Raw genomic sequence first — 19,881 nt, 5'->3', positions numbered from 1 at the left:
CCTAGTGGATCTGGATCTGGGCACGGTTCCCGAGGAACGTCATCATTCTCCCGCGGTGGCCGGAGCTAGGAGGGCTCGCCGGAGAGGTGCGGGGAGGCGTGGAGGAGGCCGGAGGATAGAAGGGCGACGCCGGTGAGGTGGGAAGGCGGCGCCGGCGGAGCTTCGGCAGCACGCGGACCCGTGCTGACAGCAGGGAGGCGCGGCGGCCGGCGAGGAGGGAGGCGGCAGCGCGGGGAGGAGGGAGTGCGGCGGCGCGGTGATCCACGGTGGTGAGGAGAAGGCGCGGGCGGCGGGGACGAAGCAGGCGCGGGCGGCAGTGCAGATGGGCTCGGCGGGCCCGCCTCGGGCTCGCGGGCCGGCGGCGGTGGTGGCGACATGTGTCGCGCTGCGGTTGGACGGGCGCGGCAGCGGACGCGTCCGACTTCGTCCGGACGTGTCCGGCGCGGAGAGGGACTAGGTCTAGGGTTTTGGGACCGCGAATTTCGGAGGGGGGGGGGGCTATTTATAGATTCTGGGAGTTAGGAGAGTCCAAATGGAGTGCGGTTTTCGGCCACGCGATCGTGATCGAACGGCCGAGAGGGTGGAGGGGGTTTGGATTGGTTTTGGGCCACTTTGGAGGGGTGTTGGGCTGCAACACACACGAGGCCTTTACGGTTTCGTGGTTAACCGTTGGAGTATCAAACGAACTCCAAATGGCATGAAACTTGACAGGCGGTCTACCGGTAGTGTACCAAGGCCGCTTGCCAAAACTCGGTCCAATCCGAGAACGTTTAACACCCGCACACGAAAAGAGGCAAAAAGGGACGCCGGAGGACATAGGAGTGCCGGAATGCAAAATGGACAACGAGGAAAGTGCTCGGATGCATGAGACGAACATGAATGCAAATGTGATGCACATGATGACATGATATGAGATGCATGACATGGACAAAAAGCAAAACGAAGACAAAACCCAACCACGAGGGAATATGATAACTTAGAGCCGGAAATGGCAAGAGTTGGAATACAAATATGGCAAGTTACATACGGGGCGTTACACTGGCGCACCCTGGGGGTTGTGGCCTCCTCGGCCCACCTCCGGTGACCATCTTTTGGTATATAAGTCATTTTGACCTAGAAAAAATAAGGGGAGGACTTTCGGGATGAAGCGTCGCCTCCTCGAGGCGGAACTTGGGCAGGAGCACTTTTACCCTCTGGTGGATTGATTCCGCAGGGGGGTTCCCTCACGGAGGGGGAAATCATCGTCATCATCATCACCAACAACTCTCCCATCTTGGGGAGGGCAATCTCCATCAACATCTTCAATAGAACCATCTCCTCTCAAACCCTAGTTCATCTCTTGTGTTCAATCTTGTTACCAGAACTATAGATTGGTAGTTGTGGGTGACTAGTAGTGTTGATTACATCTTGTAGTTGATTACTATATGGTTTATTTGGTGGAAGATTATATGTTCAGATCCAATATGCTATTTAATACTCCTCTGATCATGAGCATGTTTATCTCTTGTGAGTAGTTACCTTTGTTCTTGAGGTCACGGGAGAAATCATGTTGCAAGTAATCATGTGAATTTGATATGTGTTCGATATTTTGATAGTATGTATGTTGTGATTCCCTTAGTGGTGTCATGTGAACGTCGACTACATGACACTTCACCATATTTGGGCCTAAGGGAATGCATTGTGGAGTAGCAATTAGATGCTGGGTTGCGAGAGTGACGATAGCCTAAACTCCAGTTTATGCGCTATTCCATAAGGGACCGATTGGATCCCAAAGTTTAATGCTATGGTTAGAATTTATTCTTAATACTTTTCTTGTAGTTGAGGATGCTTGCGGGAGGGTTAATCGTAAGTATGAGGTTTGTTCAAGTAAGAACAACACCTAAGCACCGGTCCACCCACATATCAAATTATCAAAGTAGCGAATATGAATCGAACCAACATGATGAAAGTGACTAGATGAAATTTCGGTGTACCCTCAAGAACGCTTTGCTTCTTATAAGAGACCGTTTTGGCCTGTCCTTGGCCTCAAAAAGATTGGGCTACCTTGTTGCACTCTTGTTACTACTATCATTACTTGCTTGTTACAAATTATCTTGCTATCAAACTACCCCGCTACTTAAAATTTCAGCACTTGCAAACATCACCTTACTGGAAACTACTTGTCATTTCCTTCTGCTCCTCGTTGGGTTCAACACTCTTACTTACTGAAAAGAGCTACAATTGACCCCCTATGCTTGTGGGTCATCAGTCGTTCATAAAGGACGCAGTGGCTCTGAATATGTTGTGACTCGAAGCTCGTCTCGAAGATGTCTGTGGGTACATCACTCATTTGAGGGCCGCGCTGGTGAAGATAGATAAAGAACTGTGGCCTGAGGATACACTTCAAAATGACCTCGAGTCCATGATGGCTCGACTCAATGAGATACCTGCTCGAGTGCAGGCATGGAAGAAATCTGCTGCTCGCTGCGAAGCTGACGTGGCGCTCTCACTTGTCCATGTCCATTGCAAAGATGCTAAGGAAGATAAGCTGAAGGCTCTTCAGGTGTCAAATACGAAGAAGCTCCAGTTTGAAGACTTCATGGAGATTTCATCGAAGCAGCCACTCGGATAGCCAACGACATTAACCTGGACACCTTCATCGAGCCAACGAGTCCTCCCGACACGTGAAGAAAAAACTTTATGATTCAAACTTATTTGCCTCAGAATGTCGAGTGGTCTTGTAATCTTTAAAATCGTTCGGGCTTTCTGCCCGAGTACTTTTATCTGTGTTTGCGATCTTGAGGTTACGAATTTATCTAAACGTTGCTTTCTAGTTTACTGCATATTCTGAGTGAACGGGTTTCTTAAACTTAGGTGAGGGCTGGCTCGTGGCTAAGTCTCCGAGTGGGAGGGACGCTCTCACTCGAAGTAGTTTTTAACTTAGGCGAGGACTGGCTCGCGGCTAAGCCCCCGAGTGAGAGGGATGCTCTCACTCGGAGAAGTTTTTAACTTAGGCGAGGACTGGGTCGCAACTAAGCCCCCGAGTGGGAGGGATGCTCTCAGTCGGATTAGTTTTTTTACTTAGGCGAGGACTGACTCGTGGCTAAGCTCCTGTGTGGGAGGGACACTCTCACTCGAAGTAGTTTTTAACTTAGGCGAGAATTGGCTCGTGGCTAAGCCCTCGAGTGGGAGGCATGCTCTCACTCGGAGTAGTTTTTAACTTTGGCGAGGATTGGCTCGCAGTTAAGCCCCCGAGCGAGAGGGATGCTCCCACTCGGAGAAGTTTTTAACTTAGGTGAGGACTGGCTCGCCGCTAAGCCCCCGAGTGTGAGGGACGCTCTCACTCGGAATTTTTTTAACTTAGGCGAGGAATGGCTCGCGGCTAAGCCCCCGAGTGAGAGGGACACTCTCACTCGGAGAAGTTTGTAACTTAGGCGAGGGCTGGCTCACAGCTAAGCCCCCGAGTGGGAGGGATGCTCTCACTCATAGAAGCTTTTAACTTAGGCGAGGACTGGCTCGCAGCTAAGCCCCCCGAGTGGGAGGAATGCTCTCACTCGGAGTAGTTTTTAACTTAGGCGAGGAATGGCCCGCAGCTAAGCCCCCGAGCGAGAGGGATGCACCCACTCGGAGAAGGTTTTAACTTAAGAGAGGACTGGCTCACGGCTAAGCCCCCGAGTGAGAGGGACGCTCTCACTCAGAGAAGTTTTTAACTTAGGCGAGGACTGGCTCGCGGCTAAGCCCCGAGTGAGAGGGACTGATATGTCTCCATCGTATCTACTTTGTGGAGTGTCATGTTATCTTCTCTCATACTTTTTGATCAAAGTATTTGTCAGAACTTTTCTAAAAATGAATGTCAAATGCCAGTTCAAAGTGAATTCAAATTCAACAGAAAGTATTCAAATACCTCTAAAATTTTCAAATTCTACCATAATTCAATCAAGGTGCAATGGATGCTTAGCTATAATTGTAAAACATTTCAAATTAAAAATTTGGGATGTTACATATAGGGGATCGCAACAGTTTTCGAGGGTAAAGTATTCAACCCAAATTTATTGATTCGACATAAGGAGAGCTAAAGAATATTTGCAAGTATTAGCAGTTGAGTTGTCAATTCAACCACACTTGGAGACTAAATAGCAGTAGCATAGTAGTATGATAGTTTGATAGTAGTAGCAATGATAGTAATAGTAACACTAATAGTAGTAGCAGTAGTATTATAGCAAATGTGATAGTAGCAACAACAACAGTAGTAATAGTAACTTAGCAAAGAACAATATATGAAAAGCTCGTAAGCATTGGATTGGTAATTTTGTTGGATAATATTCATCATGTAATAGTCATAACCTAGGGCGACAAAACTAGCTCCAATTCATCAATATAATGTAGGCATGTGTTCCCTATATAGTCATATGTGCTTATGCAAAAGAACTTGCATGTCATCTTTTGTCCTACCCTCCTGTGGCAGCGGGGTCCATAAAGAAACTAAGAGATATTAAGGCCTCCTCTTAATAGAGAACCAAAAAAAAGCATTAGCACATAGTGAATACATGAACTCCTCAAACTACGGTAATCACCGGAAAGAATCCCAATTATTGTCACCTTGGGGTATGCGGATCATAACACGTAATAGGTGCGTCTAACTTGCAAGATCAGGTCAAGAACACAAATATATTCATGAAAACATAAAGGATTCAGATCTGAAATCATGACACTTGGGCCCTAGTGACAAGTATTAAGTATAGCAAAGTCATAGCAACATAAATCTCAGAATATAATGGATACTAGGGATCAAGCCCTAACAAAACTAACTCGATTACATGATAAATCTCATCCAACCCATCACCGTCTAGCAAGCCTACGAAGGAATTACTCACTCCCGACGGTGAGCATCATGAAATTGATGATGGAGGAAGGTTGATGATAATGATGGCGCAGAATCCCCTCTCGGGAGCCTAGAACGGACTCTAGATCAGCCCTCCCAATGAAGAACAGGAGGTGGCGGTGGCTCCATATCGTAAGATGCGATGATTCCTTCTCTTTGATTTTTTTCTTGGCGAATAGGTACTTATGGACTTGGAGTTAGGGTTACGGGGGCTTCTAGGGGCCCACAAGACTGAGGGGCGAGGCCCGTGGAGGGGGGGGGGGCTGGGCTTGTGGCGCCCTAGTGGCCCTCCTCTGGTAGTTTCTTTTGCCAGTATTTTTTATATATCTGAAATAATTCTCCGTAAATTTTCAGCTCAACCCGAGAACTTTTGATTTCTGCACAAAAACAACACCATAGAAATTCTGCTGAAAACAACGTCAGTCCGGATTAGTTCCATTCAAATCATGCAAATTAGAGTCTAAAACAAGAGCAAAAGTGTTTGGAAAAGTAGATATGTTTGGGACGTATCAACCGCACACCCTCTAGCCGGTGATCTGGCCGGGGTGGTTGCCATGAGTGCAGATGTTGGGTGGAAGAGAAGGAGTGTGCTGGGAAAGGATAAGGAAGGGAGTGGAAGAGAAGTGATGGAATCGGCGCCGACGAGTGACGAGGCAGATGAGTGGGTGGGGGCATTCGGGCCGGGCCTGGTTAGATCAAATGATCTAAAATGTGACGTGGCACTCCTCCCTGCTTCAATATTCGTGCAACCAATCCAACGGTGATTACAACGTATGGCCCAAGTTGCTTCGTGTCACACATGTCACACTTATCATTTAGGTTGGAGAAAATATGGCATTTGATTCATATCGTGGGACCTTTTCCATTAAATATAGGCTAATGTTTATTTTTCTATAAAATGTTAAGAACAGAAATAATTCCTTCATAGATATAGAATTTTGTTACTACAAACCAAAGGGCTCTAAACGAATTTTTCTATAAAAATCTTATTCTATGAAATACCCACAAAACTTCTCCAAATCAAAGAAGGCCGCAGCTATGGCGAACCTCGAATAACCACCAAGCAAGAATCACCCGACAGTGAAAAACACTCTAAAAGCTGAGAAACAAGACTGCCGTGTTGACCAGAGGGTGGGTGCCTACATTTTCTACAATGAACAAATCGTGCGCAGCTTTTTTTTGAGGATCAGACACTAGACTTAAGCAGAGCTTACAACACATTTACAATCATCAGCTATAATATCTGAAAGTTCTACATGGACTCCTTCTATCATTGTGCAGTCTCCAGATTTCCTCGCAAGGGCTGCCAAGGCATGGGCAGCTTAGTTTCCTTCTCTTCTCGTGGCTGGCCATGAGACTGAGCGGAACAAGCCAGCTTGTATCTTGATGTCATTTATGATGTGGAAAAGGTGTGATCTATCTGGCTCCTCCCCTTTTAACCGGTTTATCAGTGATAGACAGTCGGACTCCACAATAATGTTTCCTCGAGTCACTTTAGCAAGCTCTATGAGGTCCAGCTTCACTGCCTTAGCTTCCGCAGCTTCAATTTCGGTGCTTGCAGTAGTTGTACGCCCTACAGACAAAACAACCCTGCCCTGATGGTCCCTTGCAATCATCCTAGACAGCTCGGTCCCTTGTCCCCAATAAAGGAAGCATCTGTGTTAACCTTGCAGTACCCAGAAGGCGGCGGAGACCACGTCACGCTTTCCCTTGGTAATTTTTGTTGCACTCTGGTGTCCGAATTGAACAGGCTGATTTTACTCGTGTAGTCAGTATCAGGTACCGAGGCCTGTAGGATCTCCTGCTCATACCTTCTTATGAAATCGGCGGACACCGATACTGAGGCTGAACCCTTGCCATGTACACAATCCTCCCGTAGGAACCACGCTCTCCAAAAGAGCAAGAGGATCCTATCTCTGGTGATTACCGAGCAAGAATCTAGAAGGCATTGCAGCCAGTCTGCACCTGTGTAACTGAATTCTTTCTCAGAAGGCAGTGACCAGCTTTTCCTCAACTCTGTTCGAAGTGCCCAAGCCTTTGTGCACTTGACAACTGCGTGGTGTTCATCCTCGTCTTCTTGACCACAGATTGGACATGTTGCAAAGTCTTCCAGGGTTCTAAGTTTCTTGTTCTTTGTAGTAGCCAAGGAGTTTGTGGCAATCCTCCAGTTGAGGATTTTAATTTTCTAGGGTATTTTGCCTTTCCAGATTAAGTCCCAGATGCTCCGGTCATTTGCCTCACTAGTGGAGCTGGAAGCAGCCGGTTGTCCCCTTGCCTTGATTTCCATGGCCAGCCTATAGGCACTCTTAACACTGAAATTCCCAGAGTTTTCATGGTGCCAAGCAACACAGTCGCTGGTTTTCCTTGCTGGGAGTTTTATTTGACAGATTTCTTCGGCATCATAAGCTGGGCAGATCTGCTTTATCAAATCCACATCCCACTCATTACAGTCCGTCTTTATTAGCTGGTTGACCCATCTAAGTCTGCAGTTGCATAGAAAGGTAGCAGCTTTTAGACCGCTTCTCCTTGGTATCCAGTTGTCTCTTTGGATTCGCACACTCCTACCATCCCCAATTCTCCACACGATTCCTTCTTTCAACAGTTCCAAACCAAACTCTATTCCACGCCATGCTGGGGAAGCATCCGAGGCGAAGACTGTATCCAATATATCACCATTAGGGTAGTATTTTGATTTCAAGACTCTAGCGCACAGGCTCTCAGGGTTCTGAATCAGCCTCCAACCTTGTCTTGAAAGTAGGGCTTGATTAAACAGGTGCATGTCTCTGAACCCTAGGCCCCCTCCTCTCTTCGGTTTGGTCATTTGGTCCCAAGCCATCCAATGTACTTTCCTGTGTTCGGCATTGCCCCCCCACTAGAAGTCACGAATAAGTTTTTCATATTTCTCACAAAATCCCATCGGCATTTTGAAAACGCCCATTGGGTAGGTGGGTAGGGATTGAGCCACTGACTTGACATTTACCTCTTTTGCTGCAAAAGACATATACTTCTTGTTCCCATCTAAGCATCTCTTAGTGAATCTTTCCATAATCGGCTGGAAACACCCATTCTTCATCCTCCCCTCTGGAGTTGGTAGGCCCAAATATTTTCTCTCAAAGGAGGCGGCCACTACTCCTAGGATGTTCTTAATATTATCTTGGCACTCTGTTGGGCATAGTTCACTAAAAAGCAGTGAACATTTAGCGGGGCTGAACAGCTGACCGGTGCACCGTTGAAAGCAGTCCAAAGCCTCCTTGATGACTGCGGCTTCTTGGGTTGTTTCTATAAAGAAAAGAAGACTATCATCTACAAACAAGAGGTTAGATATGCCTGGGCTCCCCCTTGCCACTTTGATGGGTGTTAGCTTGCCTTCATTCATTTCTTTTTTCAGAATATTAACCAGCCCATCCGCCACTAGCAGGAACAAGTACGGACTTAGTGGGTCTCCCTGCCTAAGCCCCCTTGACGGTACAAAGGCCTTGAGCAGTTTCCCATTCCATTTGACTGAGTATCTCACTGATTTGACGCACTCCATTACCCACTTGATCCAGACAATGTCAAAACCCAACTTAAGTAGGGCCCCTTCTAAATAGCTCCAATCCACTCGGTCATAGGCCTTGGCCAGGTCTAACTTATAAGCACAATGTGTGTTGTGTTTGCTTTTGGAGTGGCTGATCCTATGGAAGCATTCGAAGGCAATGATAGCATTATCAGTGATCAACCTCCCAGGTATAAAGGCACTCTGTGATTCAGACACAATCTCATTAAGAAAGGGACGGAGGCGGTTGACCAGGCATTTTGACACCACCTTATAGATAACGTTACAAAGACTGATAGGGCGAAAGTCTTTCAGACTTTGGGGGTCTTTCCCTTTCGGAATGAGGCAGATGACCGTATCATTGACTCCTTCAGGCATGGTGCCTGATGCAAAAAAAATCCTTCACTGCACTGATTACATCTTCCTTCATTGTTCCCCAGTCCCTTTGGTAAAATCTCGCCGGGAAACCATCAGCCCCTGGGGCCTTGAGAGGTCCGATTTGGAAGAGGGCGTCTGAGATCTCTTCTTCTGTAAAGGTTTTTGTCAGCCTGTTGTTCATCTCGACAGTTACTTTGGGAGAAATTAGGTTCAGTAAAGTTGATAGGCAGTCCAGACTTGTCAAAGTTGATAGGCAGTCCAGATGCCACAGTACACGTACGGTGTTCATTTGCCATGTGATATGCAATGCAGAATCTACCAGGCCATCCACACACGTACCATCTTATTTCATGTGGCTACTATGTTGTGAAAGGTATTGTATCTCAAGCATTGAGACGACACTTTGGATTAAATGTTGTCCAACAAGGAACGATACCTTATAGCGATTTGCCAAAACGAAAACCAAAAAAACCTACTGCTTCCATCTGGGTCGAACCAATGGCTTAACAATAGAGGATACCGAGCAAAATGAGTAAATCTACACTCTAAAATATGTCTACATACATTCGTATGTTGTAGTTCATTTGAAATGTCTAAAAAAACTTATATTTAGGAATGAAGGAAGTAATAATTACGCATGGCTGTTGATCATGAAGAGGCGCGTACGCACGTGAGGCACGGTTTCGGCCGCTGCCACCGGACGCCCAGATGGATTTCTCCCCTTCGCCTCGCGACCGCCAGAACTAGTCAAACTACGACGGAAGAGGGACGGCCAGCGAGCATGAGCCCTGCAATCACTACAATTTTAGCCGGAGACACCCTATGAACGATTCAACAAGTTGATTCTAGTTAAGGTACTGTGCCCTAGTGATTTTGCTTTTCCTATGATAATTAATACAAATTATAAATGATAATCAATATCCCCTCTTCATTATTTCATATGGCATTGATAATTGATTGGGCATGGTTTATCGTAGCCTAGAATCATGCTCATCTCCAAAGGCTACCTCCACCCCGGCGATCACCACCCCCTTCCGGCGATCTCCTCCACTAGCCACTAAATTCTAGTTCCCTTCCAGTGGATCTCTTCGGCGCTCCGAGATCTACACGTTCATACCCATCTTCAATGGGTTCCATGGAAGGTTTCACCCTTGGCTTGGACTTCTCCAAGGGTTTGGCTTTTGCGGAGAAGGTTTTCAAATCTACGGGCTTTTCGGTACACCCCATGGAGGACTCCTACATCTTCACCATGGTGGTTTCGTTTGGACGCCACAATTTTCGTTTGAACGAAGATTCTGTGGCTGCGGCTCTGGAAGCAGCTATTGGTGGTTCAGGCATCGACTTCATGGTATTTTTGATAAAGGATAAGGTATTTGGATTTCAAGTCTCCTGCAAAGTTGTGGCCATGATTATTCTTCGCCTTCGATCTTTTTCTTGCGATCAATTCAAATGTTACTTTCATCTGTGGAGTAACGGTGGTCCTAATTGGAGTCATGAGTTCAAGATCTGGAATTTGGAGTGTGATGCTGAGTGGATCCTAGTGAGTCCCTCAAAGAGACGTGCTGCTCTTGGGGTTTTAGCCCTGCGTTCTAAGCCATCTAAGTCTTCTTTCAAATCTACTCATTCAATTGGCAAAAAGCTCTCATTTGCAGTGTTTCAGAGCTATGGTGCTTGCCAGGATTATCGTTACCCAGCTACAGATAGTTGCATTCGTGATGTTGAGCAGGCGGGTTACTCAATTTCTTCTCATGAGCGGGTTATTATTCGTCCAAATTTGCCGGCGACTCTCCGGTGGACGTCGGCGAGACCATCTATCTCGTTTGGTACGGTGCATGATCTTAGGCCCCATGCTGATCGCACGCCACCAATCTCGGGCGGGAATTCTGTTCCTTTGAATGAGGACGTGTCGGGTCATGTTGGGCCCGCTTTCGTGGCCTCGGAGGGCCTTGAATCCTCTTCCTCCTCTGAGGTGGGCCAGGCTTCGCCGGTTTCTTTTGGGGAGCAGCTGGATATCCCCTCGTCTCAACAAGCAAGGGAAGATTTTGATAATTTAATTTCTGATATGGTCGATGAAATTTCTACGTGTCAGAAGTGCCTTAAGAAGGGCCATTTCGCTTCTGCGTGTACATCTACGCTTTGGTGTATCTCTTGCCTTCGGTCTGGTCACGTCAAAAAAGATTGCAACAAATTTGCTAGAATCTTGGGGCTCGTGTGGCAAGCCAAACCCGTTAACGCTCCATCTTCCGAGGCACGCTGCGGGAATATCTCTCTGACAAATCTTTTACCAAACTTGGACCTCCCTTGCACTTCCGCATTTACACCGTCGTCCAGTTCCATCAGCCCCGGCCCCAAGACACCACCGACCTCGCCGCCTGCAACCCCTCCCCCACCCTCTCACTCGCCATCTTTGGAGGCGGAGCTTCCAACTCTGATGGCCAACTTCCATTTAGATCCCCTGCGGTACATACCTGCTGGTCACCACATCGTTGATGGGGGAGAAGATCGTCTACCGCGAACCTTTGTGACGCCACATATCCCAATTGTGCGTCGCCATGAGGAGTTCATGCTTGCGGAGGTAATGCCTATTCCTCAACCAGATGAGATTGGTGCTGCTAGAGAGGAAGTAGTATAGTGGTTGCAAGGGCATGGTGTTCATGTTCGGTCAGCTCAGCCTTGGATCCGGTCTGTTGGGCTCTTTGAACTTCGAGACGCCGCCGTCAGATTTTCTTTGCTGCAACTTCCGCCTCAGCCGCTGGGTAATGACCGTTTTGTGCGCTTTATGAAGCATGACGAGGGCAAAAAATTTCGGGGAGTTCAGGGTTTTCGTCAGGGACTTCTTATGTTTCTTGGTATTCCGTTGGACCTTCGCAACACTGAATGCATTAGGGCAGCTGTGAATACTTTTGGCAAATTTCACCATTGGAATAGTGAAGACCCTTATTTGGTTCGCTCCTTGGTGTTTGCTTCATTCCCAGAGGATATCCTTGTGCCACGTGATGTGGTCTTCATGGATTTTGCAGCCTATGGTGGGGCGCGGGTTTCTTGGACTGCGCCTCTATACATTTTGGGAGCGAACTTTGCTGAGCAGATGCCCCAGGATGAAGATTGGATGCCCCTCAATGGAAATCCGCATCCAGTTCCGGGCGTTCCTTTCCCTGAATTACCCTTGTTTAATCTTCCTGCGTACCCCGCCTTGGGTGGAATGCAGTCCCTCCTCCGCCGCCAGAGCCTGTGATCATTGAAGTAGCTGAGGACAATTGGGGGAATGGCCAAGACAATGTTGAGCCTGAACCTTTTCAAGATCAAGAATCAATGGTGATGGAACTCTCCGCCCAGCCAAGCTCTGCTACTGACCAGGATCCACCCGTCATTGTGGTGGAGGATGATCTCTATGAAGCAACTATGTTGCCTGTGGTCAATGAGAATGCAGCAAACAATTGGGCCATTGTGGTGTATCAGCCTCCCGTTATCACGGAGGAGATTGCTCTGCCTGCGATTCCTTTTGGGCCTCCTTTGCCCCCGGAGATGATTTGGAGGAGGTCTTTTGAGAACCTTCTGCAAGCTCCTGTAGCTTTCTCTGTACCCAGGCCAGTGCTGCTGCAGCCTTTGTCGCCGGTTGTACTTCCTAAGAGGAGCTGGGATTTGGCTTTCAGTGGTTTAGACCTGCCACGACTTACATGGAGGGAAGAGGAGCCAGCTAGGCTAGTTGCCAGGGCGCTTTTTACTGATCCTGTTGATGTGCAACCTGTGCAGGTTACCCCTTCTGCTGCGATTAAAGCTCGCAGGCCGCGGAAGACTTTGGTGCCAACTCCAATTGTTGACACCACAGTTCGACGCTGCACCAGAAGCTTGGCCCAGCGTGATGGTTTCAAGCCCGCATTCCAAGAGCTCGCGCTACAGCCCAAGAGGAAGAAGCACAAGGCCAAGCCTTTCACGGCCCAGATGTATGAAGAGCCTGACTCTGATGAAATTCCTCCTGCAACCCCTGTCAGTAGGCTCCAAGAAGTTGGACGTGAGCTTCAGATTGATGCTGCTCTGCTATCTATGGATGCACTTATGGTGGACCCACCTGCTGTAGCTTCACCTAAACATGATGATTAGAGTGTCCCTGACATTTTGGGTTTCGCAAGCCCTTAACTTTGCTTTATCTTTATTTCTAGGCAATTTTCTGCTTTTGGAACCTTGGTGCTTGATAATGTTGGGACAGACTAGACTGTGCTCTTTTAGACATGTGGTATTGTGTGCCATGTGGTTTATGGTCTCTATCTTTTTCTATAATGAGTAGTACCTGTAGAAACTGGAATGTTCTTTGTTGGAATGTAAGAGGCCTGAATTCTGAAGCTAGACAGAGAGCTGTTAGCAGAAAATTGAGGAAAGCCAATGTTCAATAGCTTGTTTGCAAGAAACAAAATGTGCTTCTTTTGACTCAAGGACAATCAAATCTTTCTGCCCTAAAAGATTTGACTCTTTTGTCTGCTCTCCTTCAATTGGAGCCTCTGGTGGAATTATTGTTGTCTGGAATTCTACAGCTTTTAGTGGCATTATAATCGAAGTGCAGCAGTTTGTTGTGGTTGTTCAGTTTATTTCCAGGAAAAATAATGAAACTTGGACTCTTGTGGCTGTTTATGGCCCTTGTCATGGTATAGCCAGGGACAACTTTGTTAATTGGCTATACAACCTGACTATACCTATCAATGTGCACTGGTTGCTACTTGGCGATTTTAACTTCCTCCGATCTATGGATAACAGGAACTTACCTGGTGGGGACATAAATGACATGTTCATTTTCAATGAGATTATCGGTCACCTGGGCCTCCTTGAGCTTCCAATCAAAGGCAGATCCTACACATGGTCCAATATGCAGGATAACCCACTTCTTGAGCAGCTAGACTGGTTTTTTACTTCTGTAGATTGGATTTCGGATTACCCCATGACTGAAGTTCTGCCCCTGGCTCGGACCGCATCGGATCATGTGCCCTGCTTAGTGTCCATCAAGACTTCCATTCCAAAATCAAATATCTTTAGGTTTGAAAACTATTGGCTTCAACTTGAGGGTTTCATGATCTGTGTTGAATCTTCTTGGAAGCAGCCCTCTCAGAAAACACACATAACTGCTAAAATTGTAGACAAATTTAAATGTTTGAGAACGTGTCTTAAGAGATGGCAAATGAATATTTCTAAATTGAGGCTACTGATTAGCAAATGCAATCATGTCATTTTCCTTCTGGACGAATTAGAGGAGTGGAGGCCTCTTTTTATTCAGGAGAACAACTTCAGAAGAATTGTCAAAACCCATTTGGAAAAACTCCTACACTTACAGTTTCTGTACTGGAAGAAGCGATGCTCTATCTGGTACTTTAAGGTGGGGGAGAAAACACTAAATTCTTCCATGCTATGGCCACTGAGCGGCATAGGAAGAACTCTATAGCTAGCTTAAGACTACCTGATGGAACTGTAGTCTCTGATCACTCCCAAATGGCTGGAATTATCTGGAGTTGCTTTAAAAATAGAATGGGCACCTCTAGAGGGATTGTGATGGGTTTTGATTTACCTTCACTTATCTCACCAGTGTCTGGCCTTGAGGTGCTCACTAGGCCTTTTGAAAAGGAGGAAATGGATAATGTGGTCAAGCATATGCCTGTGGATAAAGCACCTGGTCCTGATGGATTTAATGGCTTATTTTTTAAGAAATGATGGCACCTTATTTCTGGGGAATTTTATGAGCTAGCTCAGTCTTTTCATGAGGGAGCGGCTGTCTTGGAAAACATCAATAGTTCCTTTATTACTCTTGTGCCCAAAAAACTTTCTCCTGAGGAAGTGGGAGACTACAAACCTATCTCTCTTACTAGTATGGGGCTCAATTTTTTGTCCAAAATGGCTGCAAATAGACTCCAAACAATGATTATGCAGTGCATCCATAAGAACCAATATGGTTTCATTAAGACCAGAACAATACAGGACTGTCTGGGTTGGACTTTTGAATACTTGCATCAATGCCACCAGTCAAAGAGACCAATAGTAATCCTCAAATTGGATTTTGAAAAGGAATTTGACTCTATTGAGCATGAAGCTATCTTTCAAATTCTCAGATATAAGGGCTTTAATGATAAGTGAATTCTTTGGATGAAACAGCTTCTTACCACTGGTACCTCTTCTATTCTGCTCAATGGAGTCCCTGGGAGGAAGTTTGTCTGTAAGAAAGGAGTTAGACAGGGTGACCCTGTATCTCCCCTGCTATTTTCCTAGCTGCTGACCTGCTACAAACAGTGATTAATGATATGTACAGGAAGGGAATTCTACATTTACCTATACCCTGCCATAATACAGACTACCCTGTGATCCAGTATGCTGATGATACTTTGATCATCCTCCCTGCAAACAGGGTTCAACTCCTTGCTCTGAAGGATATGCTACAGGTGTTCTCTCAGTCCACTGGTCTGGACGTCAATTATCACAAGTCCTTCATTATTCCCATCAATGTTGACTCTGCTGTAATGAAGGATTTGGCAACTGCTTTTGGTTGCAAAATTGGTACAATGCCATTTACTTATCTGGGATTACCTGTGGGGACCACAAGACCCAAAATGGTAGACTTCATGCCACTGGTTGACTGTATGGAGAGAAGAATGACTGCCAGTTCTTCTTTCCTTAACCAAGGAGAAAGGATACAGTTCCTAAACTCTGCTCTATCCTCTTTACCAATTTTCTTTATGGGTAGTCTTGCTCTCCCAGCTGGTATTCTCAAGCAGTTGGAAAGAATTCAAAGACAGTGCTTGTGGAGAAAGCATAGAGATGAGCCTACCCCATCTCTGACTGCTTGGGAACTCATATGCAGGCCAAAAAACAAGGGAGGTCTTGGTATTCTTAATCTGGGGGTTCAGAATGTCGCTCTCCTTCTCAAGCATGCCAGTAATTTCCTGAACAAACGTGAAATTCCTTGGGTATCCCTAGTTTGGGATTCATATTACTTTGACAGAATGCCCCAGGGAACAAATGATTGTGGCTCCTTCTGGTGGAGAGATATTTGTAAAGTCATGCAGCATTTTAGGGACTTCTCCTGGGTGCAGATCAACGAAGGAGACACTGCTCTATTCTCTGTCTGATAACTGGAACCTTGGCTCTAAAACATCTAGTTTGCAGGCAAGATTCCCAAGGCTTTTCTCTTTTGCCAAGGACCCCTGGGTATCAATTAAGGAAATTTTCAATACCCAGGATCTGCACCAACTTTTTCACCTTCCCTTGTCGGCCCAAGCTTTTGATGAGTTAAATCTGATAAAGGATTTAATGGACTCACACAGAAGAGATCCCAGCTCAAAAGACTGTTGGTTCTGGCAGGGCTCTTCCAAGTTTTTCAAGCCCAAGATGTTTTACTCACACTCCTTTCAGTCTGAGTCCTTCAATCCTTTGCTATGTTGGATATGGAAATCCTCCTGTACTCTCAAGATCAAGGTCTTTGCTTGGATGCTTATTATGGACAGGTTGAACACCAAGGATATGGTTGAGAGAAGGCACTGGCACATGGAGGATGGAGTGCACTGTAGACTATGCCCTTTGCAGGCTAGGGAAACCAGAGATCACTTGTTCTTCAGTTGCAATTTCAGTGTAAGGGTCTGGAATTATCTACAGATTGATTGGTCTGCTGGCACCTCTATGATTGAGCTGGTTACTCAGGTAAGGAAAAGTTTTGATAGGCCTTTCTTCTCTGAAGTGGTATTCATTGCTTGCTGGCATATTTGGATCATCAGTAATGCCAAAGTGTTCAGAAATGAGAGGGCCAGCTTTAATAAACGGAGGTTTGCGTTTAGGCAGGATATTAGCCTCATGCAGCACAGAATCAGAGCTGCTTACAAGGATGACCTGCTCAAGTGGATCTCCTACCTCCCCCCCTAAGCTACTTTTGTAGGGTTTTCTTTTCTTTTTTCCTCTTCCTTGTAACCTGGTTACTCCTTGTAATCAACTTGTTGTATCTGTTATTTTTTCAATAAAGTTTTGATCTGCTGTGGGGGTTTTGCCCCACAGTTCCCAGTCAAAAAAAATCAATGTGATAGTTAATAAGAATTTTGTCAAGATAATTGATTGGATCTCGGCTGTTCTTTTCAATGTCCTATGAAAAACTGAGATGCAAGCAGTAGTCTAGAAAAGAAACTAGTCCACGATTATGCTTAATCTATTTTTCTATAAATAAAATGGATTTGATAAAACTTCCAATTCCACATCCTAGTGAGTAAAATAATTTCATTGGATGTTGAAGGCAAGATTAAATATTGGGATCAACGGGAAGCCGGAAAAACCTACTAAACCGATCCCAAAGGCAACGCTCTAAGGAAGCCCCGAGCTCCAATTTCGCCCCGGCCCCTAAAATCCTAGGATCGGCCCTGCTGCCGTGTCGACCGGAGGATGCCTCTACAGTGAACGTACATATCGTGCGTCCTCACAGCTTTTTGGGGACATTAAAGACTAGTCAAAGTTGATACGCAGCGGTGGTCATTTGCCATGGGATATGCAATGCAAAATCTTCCACGCCATCCACACACGTGCCATCTTATTTCATGTGGCTACTATGTTGTGAAAGGTACTGTCTCAACCATTGAGACGACACTTATGGACTAAACGTTATCCAACAAGCAACGATACCTTATAGCGATTTGCCAAAACGAAAACGAAAAACACCTACTGCTTACATTTTGGTCGAACCAATGGCTTAACAACAGAGGATACGGATGTGCCGTTGTGATCTAAGCATTCCTTTGGCCGCCCAGCAGATGGAGCTGCATCACTATAAAATCTACCCCGATACCGCTCTCATCGACCATTGCCGACGCAATGCTCCTACTGCTGTGCATCGTGGTCCTTCCGGCCGTGCTCCTCCTCGTTCAATCCTCCAAGCAGCGCAGGAAATGCCACATCGGCGGCAGTCCGCTCCCTCCCGGGCCACCATGGCCACGGCTCCCACTTCTCGGGAACCTCCTGTACCGCTGCCCCACAACCGCCTCCCTCGTCGATGCGCTTCGGCGCCTCCACGCGGACTACGGCCCCGTCGTCACCCTCTGGGCAGGCAGCAAGCCGGCCATCTTCATCGCCGGCCGTGACGCCGCGCACCGTACCCTCGCCCGCGCAGGGGCCACCTTCGCGCACCGTCCGCCGTCGTGGTCCTTCGGGCTTAACGGCCACGGCATCAACAGCGCCCAGTACGGCGGCCGCTGGAGCCTCCTCCGGCGCAACCTCAGCTCGCACCTTGCAGGGGCGTCTCTCGCTGGCGCGCTACAGTCTTCTCTCGGCAGGCTTGTTTCGAGCTTCGAGCGTGCGGCCGCTGCGGCCGAGAACCACGTCGTGGTGCCATCAGAAATACTCCGACACGCCGTGTTCTCCTTCTTCGCCTCGCTTTGCTTCGGCGAGGGAGTGGCGGAGGACGTGCTCAGGCAGCTGCGAGGAGTCCACGCCGAGATCCTGTCCCTCGTCGTTGAGCTCGGCGCGTTCCACCTCATGCCCGCGCTCCTGGAGGTCGCGTGCTACTTCCCTAAGTGCCGGAAGCTATCGAACGCCAAGAAGAGGCACCATGCCACTGTCATGGCTCTCATCAGTGCTCGCGGACAGTGGAACAGAGGTGGGGTCGGCCCAGGGCGACGCCGGTGCTACGTCGACACGCTCCTGGAGCTAAGGCTCCGAGACGAGGAGATGGTGAGCCTGTGCTGGGAGTTCATGAACGCTGCGTCCAAGACCACTTCCACGGCGCTCGAGTGGATCATGGCACGTTTTGTGCTCCACCAGGTATACATAGCAATAACAAGAACGTCGTATCAGCTCATAGCAGTATTCCCTTCGTCCGAAAAAAACTTATCCTAAGCTGATCCTTAAATGGATGTATCTATCACTAATTTAATGCTAGATACATACATTTAAAGGATAAGCTTTTTCGAATGAAGGGAGTATTAACTATTAAGTACTAGGAATTTCACTGTCATACCCATAAAGTTGATACGACATGCAACTTTTGCCAGGATGTACAACGAAAGTTACGGCAGGACATCGCTAGGAAAGGGGAAGGCGATGAAAACTGTAGGGCAAATGACGAGCGACGGAGCCCGTTCCTGGAGGCCGTGGTGCTCGAAGCGCTGCGTCGCCACCCCCCGGCGCACTACCTGCTGGCGCACACGACGGACAAGGACGTCTATCTCGACGGCTATGTGATACCCAAGGGCTCCGTCGTCAACTACGGCGTGGCTGATGTCGGACGCGACGCGACGTCGTGGACGAACCCCGACGAGTTCTTGCCTGAACGGTTCTTGGAGGGCGGAGAAGGATACGGCGTTTCTGTCACCGCCGGCGGCGGGAGCGGCGAGGAGTCCATGAAGATGATGCCTTTCGGCAGCGGGCGGAGGGCGTGCCCTGGCGCCGCTGTCGCTCTGACGGTGCTGAAATCCTTCGTCGAGAAGCTGTTCACGAGGTTCGAGTGGACGCCGGTTGGAGCAGTGGACATGGAAGAGAAACCGGGGCTTGTCACCGAGATGAGGACGCCGTTACGCACTTGTTTGGTCGTGAGGTCGCAAGCACAGCTCACAAACTGATAGCGTAGTAGGGCATCGATCAACAGCGTGGAAAAAAATGGTCAGCTTGGTAAGCTATTTCGCGCAACAACAAAAAACTATCAAACAAAAGGGAAATCATATTCCTACATAAATAAAATTATATAAAAACTCTATATAGTATAGTACAGTAGTTTATATGCATCGCAGCTAGCATGTAAAGTTCTTGTAAAATTTATTAGTATGATGATTGCTAAAAAGCACATGATATGTTAAAAACAACATGATTTTATGAAACATTGTTAATTCTTAGACGTCCGAGAACAATATTAATATTATTCTATGACAACTGAATTCTATCATAGTTTTAGATAGTGGGCTGTGCCAAATAACAACGGTCCTCCCAAATCAACTATATCGGGACTATAGCGAGGCTATAGCCAGCTATTTTCATAACTTCACCAAATATACATGTTACTAGTCTAAATTACCCTCACTTCTGTTACTAGAATCATGTCATATTATTAGAAATCATGATAATATGATATCTCTCTTGTAAAACTCGTTAAGCTCACGAGTACACG

The 19,881-nt window shown here is 46.9% G+C and overlaps 1 protein-coding gene across 1 annotated transcript; it reads left to right on the top strand.

Moving 5' to 3' along the window:
• Nucleotides 1-17,597: 17,597 nt before the first annotated feature.
• On the top strand, nt 17,598-19,339 carry LOC123153430 (cytochrome P450 89A9-like). Its single transcript, XM_044572558.1, has 2 exons — nt 17,598-18,542; nt 18,773-19,339. The coding sequence occupies exons 1-2, from the start codon at nt 17,598-17,600 to the stop codon at nt 19,337-19,339; spliced, it is 1,512 nt and encodes a 503-aa protein (XP_044428493.1).
• The last annotated feature ends 542 nt before the right edge of the window (nt 19,340-19,881 follow it).

Source organism: Triticum aestivum, chromosome 7A (assembly GCF_018294505.1).
Source record: "Triticum aestivum cultivar Chinese Spring chromosome 7A, IWGSC CS RefSeq v2.1, whole genome shotgun sequence".
NCBI classification, from domain to species: Eukaryota; Viridiplantae; Streptophyta; class Magnoliopsida; order Poales; family Poaceae; genus Triticum; species Triticum aestivum.
The sequence above is the reverse complement of the archived record's forward strand: the minus strand, read 5'-3'. Positions and strand labels throughout refer to the sequence as shown.